Below are 14296 nucleotides of genomic sequence, written 5' to 3'. Positions count from 1 at the left end.
AATTGTTTATCGGGATGGAGGCCGGTGACTAGCGGGGTGCCTCAGGGATCTGTTTTGGGCCCAATGTTGTTTGTAATATACATAAATGATCTGGATGATGGGGTGGTAAATTGGATTAGTAAGTATGCTGATGATACTAAGGTAGGAAGTGTTGTGGATAATGAGGTGGGTTTTCAAAGCTTACAGGGAGATTTATGCCGGTTAGAAGAATGGGCTGAACGTTGGCAGATGGAGTTTAATGCTGAGAAGTGTGACGGTCTACATTTTGGCAGGAATAATCCAAATAGGACATACAGGGTAAATGGTTGGGCATTGAGGAATGCAGTGGAACAGAGAGATCTAAGAATAACAGTGCATAGTTCCCTGAAGGTGGAGTCTCATGTAGATAGGGTGGTGAAGAAGGCTTTTGGAACGCTGGCCTTTATAAATCAGAGCATTGAGTACAGAGGTTGGGATGTAATGTTAAAATTGTACAAGGCATTGGTAAGGCCAAATTTGGAATATTGTGTACAGTTCTGGTCACCGAATTATAGGAAAGATATCAATAAATTAGAGAGAGTGCAGAGACGATTTACTAGGATGTTACCTGGGTTTCAGCACTTAAGTTACAGAGAAAGGTTGAACAAGTTAGGTCTCTATTCATTGGAGCGTAGAAGGTTGAGGGGGGATTTGATCGAGGTATTTAAAATTTTGAGAGGGATAGATAGAGTTGACGTGAATAGGCTGTTTCCATTGAGAGTAGGGGAGATTCAAATGAGAGGACATGATTTGAGAGTTAGGGGGCAGAAGTTTAAGGGAAACACGAGGGGGTATTTCTTTACTCAGAGAGTGATAGCTGTGTGGAATGAGCTTCCTGTAGAAGTAGTAGAGGCCAGTTCAGTTGTGTCATTTAAGGTAAAATTGGATAGGTATATGGACAGGAAAGGAGTGGAGGGTTATGGGCTGAGTGCGGGTAGGTGGGACTAGGTGAGATTAAGAGTTCGGCACAGACTAGGAGGGCCGAGATGGCCTGCTTCCGTGCTGTGATTGTTATATGGTTAATTAGGCCTACACAGCAATACTTCTCTAAATCTTCAGAAAGCCACAGTACTAAACACTACTAGTATAGTCCGAAGGTTCGTTGCAATTCAGAAATGAGTGTGCTTGGCTATGCACATACCTCAAGTTTAACTGGCTTGGACTGAGAAAAAAATAAAAATATATCACTGTGCAAAAGTCTTAGGGACATGTAAAAAAAAAACCTGTAAAGTGAAGGTGCTTGCAAAAATAATGAAATGAAAAGCTCCTAAATATCAAAAAATGAATATAAATTGCAACAAACAGTTAAAAAAAAGCACTAAATCAAATGAATATTTGGTGTGCCCTCTGTTTTCCTTTAAAACTGCATCAATTCTCTTAGGTACACTGTCATGCAGTTTTATAAGAAAATCAGCTGGTAGATTGTTTCAAGCATCTTGAAGAACTTGCCACTGTTCTTCAGCAGATTTTGGAGGTCTCACTTGCTTCTGTCTCTCCAGGTAATCCCGGACAACCTTGATGATGTTGAGATCAGGGCTCTGTGGAGGCCACACCATCTGAAACCAGATAAATAATCTAGGCGCCTAAGACTTTGGCATAGTACTGTTGATATTATAATAATGACTTACTTACAGAGTATTTTTTTTGTACATATGATGTAGTTAAAAGTGTTTTACCATGGGATAAAGTGCAAGCATGAAAATAAAAGACAAAAAGACGTTAGTTCAAAGTAAGGTTAAATAAATAGGTTTCAAGGTGGTGTTAAAAGTGTTCACTGAGTCTGCATCCCTTATAGTTTTGTATTGAATACCACAGTTTGGGAGCGTGGCTCAAAAAAGCTGACCTACTGATTATCTTTTGTGGGAGATTGTTTGAATATAAGAGACCGGCAGTAGAAGACCTGAGAGCTTAAACAGGATTATAAAACAAAAGCGATTCTGTGATGTACTCTGATCCCAGACTATTGAGAGCTTTAAAAGCAAGTAAGAGAACTTTAAAATCATTTTTTAAAGTTTCAGAAAGCTAATGCTGAGTAGCTAGAATGAGAGTGATATGCTCCCTCTTACTGGTTTTGGTTAAAAGACTAGCGGCGACATTCTGAATGAAATGAAGTTTGTCAATAGATTGCTTTGGAAGGCCAGTAAAAAGTGTATTGCGTCATCTAGTCTTTTGGACATAAAGGCATAAATTGTTTTTTTGGCATCATTACATGACTGAAATGGATGTATCGTACCCTTGCAATATTTTTAAGTGTAGAAATGCTCTGCTGGTCATTTTCTTTATGTGGGATTTAAAATTCAAGTCAGAATCAAGGATAATACTTAGGCTTGCTACTTCTAACTTTACAAGGGGAGCCAAGTTCCCAAGTTTATCAAGAAGTTTCCCTTTTAGCTTTGGGACCAACCAAAAGCCTTTCAGTTTTATCTTCATTTAGCTTTAAGAAATTATTTCTCAACCATTTGTTTTTGCAGCCATACCAGGAGTCAGAAAATGGGGTGTTATCATCATCAGGTTCAACTGAGATATATAATTGTGTGTCATCTGCATAACTGTGGAAATCAAGTTTATGCTCTCTTATGACGCCTCCTAAGGGATGCATGTATAAAGAGAAGAATGTAGGACCAAGACAGCTTTCCTGAGCAATACCAAAAGGTACAACACATCGCTTAGAAAGTTGGTCTCCAAGAGAGAGAAAATAATTTTCTCTCAAAGGTATACCAGCGAAACCAATTAAAGACACTACCAGAAAGGCCAACCCCATTCTCAAGGTGATCTAGGAGAATGTTGTGTCAATTGTATTAAAGATCTTGGAGAATTAGAACTGATGTTATGTTGAAGTTGCTAGATGTTGGTGGGGTCAATCTTGGAGTATTGTGTGCAGTTCTGGTCACCTACATGCAAAAAAGATGCAATAAGATTGAAAGAGTACAGAGAAAAATTAAATGGATTTTGCCAGGATATTGAGGACCTGAGTTATAGGGAAAAGTGGAATTGGTTAGGACTTTGAAAAAGGACCTTGTGCTTTCCTGGCATATATGACGAATAAACTCTTTTTGGACTTCCAACAGGTACAGGTATTGAATATAACCAACTTTTCCATGACAAACTCTGCCAGCTTCTTCAGGGATGATAAGGTTAGGATTTATTCCCAAATGCATAGGAGAATAAGAAGACATTTGATAGAGGTATGCAAAATTTTGAGGGGCATAATTAAAGTAAATTAGGTGGATGCTGGTTCAATTGAAACATTGAAGAGAAATTTGGATAATTACATGGAGGGAGGGCTATGGTCCATGTGTGGGTTGATGAGACTAGGCAGAATATCAGTTCAGCACAGACTAGATGGGCCAAACAGCCCATCTGTACTATAGTGTTCTATGGCTCTGAACTATAAGTTTTATTCTCCAGAGCATTGTCAACTTTCTAAATTAAGTAACTATAGCTCCACTGCCCCCTGTAGATGTGTGAAGATCTCATAGTGTTATTTCACAGAATACTAGGGACTTCTCATCAATAATAACACACTCAATTGCACTGGCCTTTAACACACAGCTGTTTGTGGAATCCTTCTCCGATGTTCAACATGTCCTGCTTTACAAATGCAACCCTAATGTTAAAGTACTTGTTATATTTATGGTTGAGCTCCTGTGGGAAACTTCAGGGTCCTGCAAAAATGCCTCACAACCCACCTCCTCCTCATGCAATTGGATCCTCAATTTCTTCACTTGCAGACCCCAGACAATTTGGACTGGCAACGTCTTTTCCACGATCACCATCAATGCAGTTGCACCACAGGTCTGTGCGTTTAGCCCCCTGCTCCACTCACTTTATATTAATGACTGTGGCTAAGCACAGCTCCAGTGCCATATTTAAGTTTGCTGATGACACCACTGTCGTAGGCCAAATCAAAGGTGGTGACGAATCAGCATATAGGAGGGAGATTGAAAATCTGGCTGAGAGTTGCCACATCAACAAACTCTCACTCAATGCCAGCAAGACTGATTATTGACTTCCAGAGGAGAAAATTGGATGTCCATGAGCCAGTCGTCATCAGGGGATCAGAGGTGAGAAAGTCCGCAACTTTAAATTCCTCAATGTTATTATTTCATAGGATCTGTCCTGGGTCCAGTATGTAAGTGCAACTATGAAGAAAGTCTCTACTTGCTTAGAAGTCTGTGAAAATTCGGCATGATTCTAAAACTTTGATAAACTTCTATAGATCTGCAGTGGAGAGTATAATGATTGGTTGCATCATGGTCTGGTATGGAAACACCAATCCCTTGAACAAAAATTCCCACAAAAAGTAGTGGATACAGCCCAGTCCATCACAGGTAAAGCCCTCCCCACCAGTAAGCAAATGTACATGGAGTACTGTCGCAGGAAAATAGCCTCTATCATCAAGGCACCTCACTACCCAGTCCATGCCCTCTTCTTACTGCTGCCGTCAGGAAGGTGGTACAGGAGCCTCAGGACCCGCACCACCAGATTAAGGAACAATTATTACATCTCAACAATCAGGCATTTGAATCAGAGGGGATAACTTTACCCATCTTCGTTAGCCCCATCACTGAACTGTTCCCACAACCTCTGGAGTCACTTTCAAGGGCTCTTGATCTCATGTTCTTGATATTTATTGCTTGCTTGTTTGTTTGTTTGTTTGTTTGTTTATTTATTATTTTTTTTCTTTTGTATTTGCATAGTTTGTTGTCTTTTGTACATTGGTTGTTTGTCAGTCCTGATGGGCACAGTCTTTCATTGATTCTATTGTGTTTCTTTGATTTTCTGAGCATGTCTGCAAAAAAACAAATCTCAGGGTTGTAGATGGTGACATATATGTACTTTGTTAATAAATTTACTTTCCACTTTGAGCCTTATGTTCTACCCGCACTCTTTTTGTGTAACTGCGACACCTTACACTGTCATTGTTTTACCTTGCCCTACCTCAATGCGGCAGTGTAATTAATTGATTTGTATGGACAGTATGCAGACCAGTTTTTCACTGTACCTCAGTGACAATAAAAGTGAGTTTACCAGAATGGGAACCATACACGAGATGAGCTCCCGCTTTGCCAGATCCACCTGCCCCCAGATTTTAGAAAATAGAACCATCCGTGATGCCCAGCTATGTCAGTTCCACTTGCTTGTGTTTGGCACATATTCTTCTAACTTTTCCTATCTATCTACCTGTCCAATTGCCTTTTAAATGTTTTTATATCTGCCTTGACCACTTCCTCTGCAGCACGTTCCATATACAGACCACCCTCTGTGTGAAAATGTTGCCCATTTTACAGTACAGAACATAGAACAGTACAGCAAAGTATAAGCACAAGAGATTCTGCAGATGCTGAAAATCCACAACAACACACAGAGAATGCTGGATGAACTCAGCAGGTCAGGCAGTGTCTACGGAAATGAATAAACAGTTGATGTTTTGGGCTGAAGCCCTTCATTATGACTGGAAAAGATGGGAATAGATACCAGAATAAAGTGAGGGGGAGAGGAAGGAGGTCAAGCTAGAAAGTGATAGGTGAACCCAGGTGGATTGGAGAGGGCGGGATGAAATAAGTAGCTGAGAGATGACAGGTGGAAAAGGGCTGGAGAAGAAGGAATCTGACAGGAAAGGAGAGTGGACCATGGGAGAAAGGGAAGGAAGAGGAGCACTGGGGGAGATAATTCTTAAATATGGAACTTTTCTTAAATATGGAACTTTTCTTAAATGTTGAAACGAAGATCTTGTCACTAGGACAACAAGCTGTTTACTGTAATGTTTACCTGTGCTGCACACTACATGCACTTTGAACTATATTTTATTAACTTACCTGCAGGAATAACTTTGTTTTATGTGCTGTGATAGATGTATACTCGATGACAATAAACTGGAACATGAAATCACTTGCAGAAGGAATACGCCCCTGGTATTAGCCAATTCTGCCCTGGGAAAAAGTCTCTGGCTAAGAAGACTTTTCCTTAAGCCACAGGATCCACCCACCCCCCCCACAACATTCAAAGCCCGCAGGCATCTTACTGACTTTCACCCACCTGTGTGGAGCAGGATATGCCTGTTGAGGACTCTCTTGTGCGCCGTGGCGAAGTCGCACTCGCTGCACTTGTGGATCTTCTCATTTGCGTGCATCTTGCCCACATGGTCGCTGAACTCCACAGGGTTGAAGGTCTTGTAGGGGCAGAAGTCACAGGCCAGCTCCTCGCTGCCTGGGTGTCCCCTGCGCTTGTGGCGCCGGAAGACATGCTTGTTGGAGCAGACAAAGTCGCACTGGTCACAGTGGAAGGCGTAGTGGGTGCGACGATGCGCCTCCATGCTGGCCTCAGAGGCGAAGAGCGAACCACACGCCCTGTAGCGGCACTCCACCGCCTGGGTGCCGTGCACCTCCTCAAGGTGGCGGACCAAGTCCTTGCGCTCCTCCGCCATGTAGCCGCAGTCCCCCTCGAGGCAGTGCAGCAGCTGCCGCTCCTCCTTGTGGGTCTTCATGTGCTCCTTGAGCGCGTTGCTGACTGTGAACTTCTCCTGGCACGCTGGGCAGGCGTAGACCTCAGAGTAGAAGTTGGTGGTGTTCTCGTGCATGCTGGCCAGGTGCCGGTTCAGTGAGTTCTTCTCTACCGCGCTGTAGTCGCACAGAGGGCAATGATGGCTCTTCACACCCAGCTCCCGCATCAGGTGCACCTTCAGTTTGCCCTTGCTTGTGAAGAACTTCTGGCAGTGAGGGCACTGGAGACTGGGGTCTGGGAAGTGGAGGTGAAGATGCTCGACCAGATGGGTCCTCTTTTTGAAACACCGTTTGCATTCCGGGCAGATGTGGGTCTTGTACAGATGTTCCATTCCTTCTTGAACGTCAACTAAGAGATTAAAATAAAAGATGATAGCTAAGTGTTGAAGCAAGCACAATAATGACATTTAAAAGATACATTCAGACTCCTCTTAACACTGACGGTGCGTTTGTCAGACGTGGAGTGCTACGTAAATCAGTGCTATGCGGGGTCATTATAACATTACGTAAATAAGCATGTGTACCTGATAAAAGAAATCAAACCCAAGATATAAGATATTATTTTACGTATACACAGCAATCCGTGGAGTGACAAACATGCAAAAAGGCCTAATCTGTATATCTGTGGAGCAGTAACACATGGCAGCAGCAGTGGAGGGAAGCAGGAGGTGGTTACATCCCAGAGGAGGGACCAGGTGTGGGTCCTCCTCTCACTTTGGCTTCTCCTTCAAGTAGGCATTGAAATTTGACTGTTTTTTCTTAAGTTTCCTCTCGTGAAACAGTTCTCGGTACCGGGAAATCATGGCGAGAACACGTCTCTTTGCCTTATTGCTTCACTCCCAGTCAGGGTCATTATCGATGAAGTGGTTCGTGTGATCGTGGTGATGCTAGTGCTGAGGAATTTTGTGAAGTTTCTTGCTGGTGTTTCCTCTTCTCCATCTGTGTCCTCAGGTTCAGGATGCGTTGCTCTGCCAATTCTTGAAGCTTTTCGTTAGGGCTCTCACCATACTTCAACATCGCCATTATTAACATCCTCTAATCCTGCTTCTTTGGCCAGTTAGATGATGTTTTGGATGATTGATTCCGTCTGAAATCCTAGGATGTTATTGCGTGCTTCCGGCCACAGCTTCTTCCACACTCTGCTCATGTAGTTTGAAGTTACTTCATCCCAGTCTACAGCTTTCATGATGCTGTAGTTTTTCCAAAATTGCCTGATGGATTGTTTGTCTTGACTTTTTGTTTCCTCTACAAGTTTCATGAATGTGCGATGAAGGTAGTAGGCTTTAAAATTCACTATTACTCCTTGATCCATTGGCTGGAGTAATAAAGTGGTGCTTAGTGGAAAGTAAACCATTTCTACAGGAGTGCAGGTCAAAAGCCCATCAAGATTCTCAGGGCGGCCTGGAGCATTATCAAGCACCAACAATGCTTCAGGTTCAAGGTCATGCTCCTCACAATACCGCTTCACTGCTGGACAAAAAGTGAAACAAACCAATTTTGGAAAACATCAATCGTCACCCAAGCTTTCTGGTTTGATTTCCAAATCACTGGTAGACTTGGCTTTAAAACGCCTTTCATTGCTCATGGTGTTTCACAATGATACACAATCATTGGCTTTAACTTAAAGTCACCTTTAGCACTGCCTCCTAGCAACAGAGCTAACTGGTCCACGAAGCCTTGGACCCAGATGTATATTTCTCTTCTCGGGAGATGGAAGTATGAGAAGTTATTCTTTTCCAAAATAGGTCTGTTTCATCTACATTGAAGACAAGATCAGGACGATAAATGTCCTTTTCAATTATGGCCTTCAGTGTTGCAGGAATATCCTGGGCTGCCTTGCTGTCTACACTGGCCACTTCACCAGAGATACGTACGCTATGGAGGTTTCTGCACTGTTTAAATCTATCAAACCAGCCTCTGCTGGCTGTGAATGTTACTGACATATCTTTTTCTTCTTCTTCTTGAATATGACTGAAGATGCTTCTTGGCTTTTCCATTATTATCAGTTGGGTTAGGGGCATGTTTCATGGTGTTTGGTCACCCACTCATATATTTAGTCTATTTTCCATTTTTTCGAGCAAATGGCTCATTAAATGAGCAACAACACACACAAAATGCTGGTGGAACTCAGCAGGCTAGGCAGCATCCTGGTGAAGGGTCTCGACCTGAAACGTCGACAGTGCTTCTCCCTATAGATGCTGCCTGGCCTGCTGTATTCCACCAGCATTTTGTGGGTGTTGCTTGCATTTCCAGCATATGCAGATTTCTTCGTGTTTGCTCATTACATGAGCACCTTCGTTGGTGATAACTTTGAGGTCGTCGCTGCAAAAGCTTTTATCTTGTCTGCATTTTTTACAATTGTTTTGATCATTGATGCAGCCAATTTCAAAAAGGCGCCAACATCAACCTGACGCTCACCAGCTTCCAAACACCGTATCACCTGCCATTTCACATCCATGCTAAAGCTTTTCTTAGATGTACCACCCTCACTGGAAGTTGCTGGCCATTTTCAGACATTATGAGTGAAAAGAATGGAACAAATTGGCGAAGGAGCAAAAATATTTACACATACTGGGGAGGCGGAGCGTGAACTAAAACGTGATTGGCTGTGAATGGCTCAGAGCGTATGTAAAGCGCTCTGATTGCTGACTGAATGTTTACTGTAATGGCAGCTGCTCTTGAGAAGTTTTAAGCGATGCTTATAATTAATTTTTGTCATTTAAAAAAATTTCAATAAAGAATTGAATAACCACGCTATAACAAATCAGAGCCATGCGGGGAAGTGTTATGCAGGGTCTGAGTGTATTTGGAAAGACAAGGATTAGAGCGATATGGGCTAAACATGGTGTTGGATTGGGGTATAGAATTGTTATTTTTCTTCCAAGATTGTGCAAGATTCAAGATTGTTTAATGTCATTTCCAGTACACAAGTGTAAAGGAGAATGATATAATTGTTCCTCCAGATCGGATGCAGCACAAAACAATACTTAATAAATACAAATATATAATTTAGCTTATATACAGAGATTGATTGTGTGTCCATACAATCAATACATTAAACACAGGACTACCTGGACATAAGGTGACTGACAGGAAATGATAAAGTAATAGTGGTGGGGGGAGGGATGCAAGTTAATGGGTGGAAGCATTGATCAGCTTTTGCTTGGGGAAAGACTTGCTGAGCTCCTCCCAAATTTTGCATGCGTTGCTCAAGATTTCCAGCACCCTTGAGCCTGGTGGTGTATATTTTCAGGCTTTTTTTAAAGTCTTCTGCCTGACGGGAGAAGAGAGAATACATGAGTGGGTGGGGTCTTACATTATGCTGGCTGCTATACAGACGCAGTGAAAAATAGAGACACGGTCCACGGAGGGGAGGCTGGTTTCCATGATGTACTGAGCTGTGTCCACAACTCTCTGCAGTTTCTTGTGAATACAGGCACTACAGTTGTGGTACCAAGCAGCAATGCATCCAGAATAGGATGCTTTCTATGGCATACCAATAAAAATTGGTAAGAGCCGATGGGACCATGCCAAATGTCTTTAGTCTCCTGAGGAAGAAGATGTGTTGGTGAGCACTCTTGGCCGTGGCATCTACGTGACTGGACCGTGGTGGGCTGTAGAGCCCATTTCAGTGACACTATATTTTCCGCTAATATTAAGTTCTCTCAGTTCCAATACCAACCACACCCTGAACTCTCCAAGATTTCCAGCAGGTTTTTCTGCCTTCTTTCTGAAGAAAAACTACTTGTTTAATTTCTCACCTTTACCACTGAGAGCCTTCTATATAACACTTACCTATAGTATTGATATATTATAACCACATCTACACTACAGACTTTCTTCAATGGAGAATATGGACTTCGGAACACAAGAACATAAGACATAGGAGCAGAATTAGGCCAATCAACCCATCGAGTCTGCTCTGCCATTCCATCATTGCTGGTTTATTATCTCTCTCAACCCTTTTCTCCTGCCTTGATACCCCGACTAAAAGCCTATCAACCTCTGCTTTAAATATACCCAATGACCCGGCCTCCACATCCGTCTGTGACAATGAATTCCATGGGTTCACCATCTTCTGGCTAAAAAAAACTCCTCTAATCTCTGTTCGAAAGAGATATCCTTTTATTCCGAGGCTGTGCCCTCTGGTCCTAGATTCTACCACAATGGGAAACATCCTCTCCACGTCCAATCTGTCTAGGACTTTGGACAATAAAACTGGGAAATGGGATAACTGCTGTCCAGATGGTTTTAGCATACCTTTGAAATGCCGCTCTCTGAGGGACTTGTTTTTTCTGCTGATGTTGTCCTCTGAGCCAGTCTCTGACACCAGGTCCTCCTCTTGGCAAGCAGATGGCTTTGGTTTTCCGGGCCACGTCTGTAACATGACACTGTCATTATCCGGCTCCAGTCTCCTGTCGACATGTCTGTTGTTCTCTTCAGTAGTACTACCACCCTCGTCTGCAGAGAAACAAGGAACAAACAAAAAGTAATCAGCCTGATGTGGTCAATCACTCTGTGTGCAATGAAAATTCAGTGCTTATGTGGCCTTACCACCATACACTGACATTCTGAGTTTTAAAAATGCTTTTTATTTTCAAGAACTGAGAATTTACATGAAGCCTACAGGCCACTTATGAGGGTTTGTAAGACCACACGGAGTATTGTAGGCAGTTTTGGGGCCCCTTATCTAAGAAAAGATATGCTGGCATTGGAGAAGGTTCATGAGAATGATCCCAGGAATGAAAGGGTTAATGTACAAGAAGCATTTGGTGGCTCTGGGCCGGTACTCACTGGAGTCTGAAAGAATGAGGGTGGGTTCTCACTGAAACCTATTGAATATTGAAAGCCCCAGATAGAGTGGGCGTGGAGAGGATGCTTCCTATAGTTTGGGTGGAAGGGGTGGGGTCTAGGACCAGAGGGTACACATTCAGCATACAAGGACATTCCATTAGAAAAGAGTAAGAATTTCTTTTGCCAGAGTGTGTGAAATCTGTGGAGTTCATTGCCATGAACAACTGTGAAGGTCAAATCATCAGAAATATTTGAAGAGGAGGTTGCTAGGTTCTTGATTAGTAAGGGTGTCAAAGTTTACAGGGAGAGAGGGATAATAAAACTGCCATGATGGAATGGCGGAGCAGGCTCAACAGGCCAAATGGCCTGATATTCTCCCATGTCTTATGTTCATGGTTCATGGACCATGTACTACGTTGGTGTATTGAAAGCAGCCAGGAACATGAGTGATAAGGTTTACAATTCAGTTACACAATGAGACACAGGCAGGTGACTCAGTATTGAAGGAACTCAAATTTGGATTAAGATGAATTAAGATGTTATAAAAATACTTGGTGATTACAAAAGGCCATAAAATGTTACTGAAATAGAAATGATCAAGATCTTTGAAAAACATTCGTAAACGATGTTAGGAATTAATAGGATTGAACTGGGGAGTCCATCTATGGTGATAATATGACGCTGGCAATAGGTTAAAGGTCTACTCACATGCTTCTTCTTTCCATAATAGCTTATAAACAATACATTTTATTACACTAAATGATCACAACTACAATGTCATAATGTCATACAACAATATGGCAGATACAGGCCCTGCACACCAACCAGTGCACGCTGATCATGGTTTCCTGCACTTAGCCCATATCCCTCCAAGCCCCACCCTGCACTTACCCAGTGCAGGGTGGGGCTTCTTAAATCATACTACTGTACCTGCCTCAACCACTTCCTCTGGCAGCTTGTTCCACACACAGTGTGAAAAAATTGCCTCCCTGATCCCTTTGACACCTTTCCCTCTCACCCTAAATCTACTCCCTTAGATTTGGACACTCCTATCCTGGGGGTAAAGAATTTTACTATCCACTTTATCTATGGCTCTCAATACCTTACACACATCTAGAAGGTCATCTCCTCAAAATTAATCGTAATTAATTTCAGCACATTATTTTTAAACTATAGTCACTATAATTCTACAGGAAAATGCAGACTCGAATCATACATCAACACTCTTACAGCAAGCACAAAAACATACTTGTCATCTGAAACTTTGACAAACCACGATAGATACACAGTGGACAGTATCCCAACTGGTTGCAACTTGGCATGGTATGGAAACACTAATGCCCATGAACAGAAAATTTTACAAAAAGTGATGGATACAGTCAGCACCGCCACAAGAAAGCAGCGTCAATCATCAAGGTACCCCACCATCAGGCCAGGCTCTCTTCTTGCTGCTGCCTTCGGGAAGGAGTAAGAGGAGCCTTAGGTCCCACACCACCAGGTTCAGGAACAGTTATTACCCTTCAACCATCAAGCTTCTGAACCAATGTGGATAACTTCACTCACATCAACTCTGAACTGATTCCACAACCTACAGACTCACTTTCAAGGACTCCTCTACAATTCAGTATTATTTATTTACTTTTTTTTTACATTATTTGCACAACTTGTCTTTTCATGCTCGTTGGTTGTCAGTCTTAGTTTTTTTTATATAAATTCTATTATATTTCTTTATTTTCCTGTAAATGCCAAGGAAATGAATCTCAAAGTAGCGCGCATACATACTTTGATAATTCAAAGTACATTTATTATCAAACCACTTATGAAGTAAATAGCCCTGAGATTCATCTTTTCAGTCAGCCATGAAACAGAGAAAACTGGGGAATCTATACCACTCCCCACCCCCCATGTGCAAAAAATCACGCAAATGGTAAAAAAAATGAGCAAGAAACACAGAATACAAAACACCACAAAGACATCATTGAAAGAGTCCAGGCATATTCAGTTCAGTTCAATCTCGTCTCTTACCTGCAGGCTGCCCCCATCAAAATCACACAAAATAACAAACAAAAAGAGCAACCAGGAACTAGAAACAGATCATAATGTGAACTACAGAGTCCAGTCTGCAAACCGTGTCGATTACACCCTGGCCAAGCCCCAGGTCTCCGGCACCATCCACCAACAGCTTCAAGGGGGAGAGGGAGAGGGGCAGAGGGGGAGGGGAGGGGGGAGAGAGAGGGGGGAGAGAGAGGGGGAGAGAGAGAGGGGAGAGAGGATATGGAGGGGAGAGAGATGAAGGGGGAGGGGGGAGGGAGGGAGAGAGGGGAGGGGGAGGGGGAGACACTATTCGAACATAGGGACCTTCCTTTGGCAATAGTGAACAAGACGGAGAGAGACACCATCACATACACCTTCCCCTGACAGGTGAACACCTGCTTGCCTCATTGATTTCAATCTTCCTCAATGTTTTAATCAGTAAGAAATGGAATCAATCATGGGCTCGCTCCCTGTTTCCAGGTTTCTTAGCCTTGAGGCTGTATGCTTCGCTCAAAACCTCATCAAACACCCTCAGAGACAGCAACGCACCAGATCACTGAACTGGCCCAAAAATACATGACCAATATTTAGATTCCAGTAGCAGAACAACGTTTGAAAGAAAAAGACATAAAAGAAGGGAAAGAATGTTTCCTGAACCACCTGAAGGATGTTGCCCTTGGTCGCATTGTTCATTGGCGCCATCTTCTTGATGCTTAAATTTACTTTGAACTTTGACATTGAAGGATTCAGATGAATATAGGCCAATCAGAAGTATGAGCAGAGAAATAGCAGATGGGAGCTTAATCTGGACAAAGGTAAGGTGTCACACTTTGGTGGGGTTGAAAGTCGGATGAGAGTATGCAGAAGATTTTAAATTCCACAGGAGTATTAATGTACAGAAGGATGGCGGGGTGGAAGTCCACAGCTCCCTGAAAGTGGCAACACAA

General features: G+C 42.6%; 2 protein-coding genes across 3 annotated transcripts in view; one reads left to right on the top strand and one right to left on the bottom strand.

The window, feature by feature from the left end:
- Positions 1-14296, bottom strand: part of znf142 (zinc finger protein 142) — a 51277-nt gene that overhangs the window by 28409 nt on the left and 8572 nt on the right. For both annotated transcript variants that reach the window (XM_059967559.1, XM_059967560.1), the window contains 2 exons: positions 10782-10982; positions 6058-6870 (listed from right to left, as the gene is read on the bottom strand). In XM_059967559.1, coding sequence (XP_059823542.1) covers positions 6058-6870; positions 10782-10982 — 1014 coding nt within the window. The remainder of the gene's footprint in view (positions 1-6057; positions 6871-10781; positions 10983-14296) is intronic.
- Positions 1-14296, top strand: part of LOC132392948 (obscurin-like protein 1) — a 225440-nt gene that overhangs the window by 208232 nt on the left and 2912 nt on the right. The gene's annotated exons all lie outside the window — the stretch shown is intronic.

Source organism: Hypanus sabinus, chromosome 4 (genome assembly GCF_030144855.1).
Source record: "Hypanus sabinus isolate sHypSab1 chromosome 4, sHypSab1.hap1, whole genome shotgun sequence".
Taxonomy (NCBI): Eukaryota; Metazoa; Chordata; class Chondrichthyes; order Myliobatiformes; family Dasyatidae; genus Hypanus; species Hypanus sabinus.
Note: the sequence above shows the minus strand (reverse complement) of the source record. Positions and strands in the feature narration are given on the sequence as shown.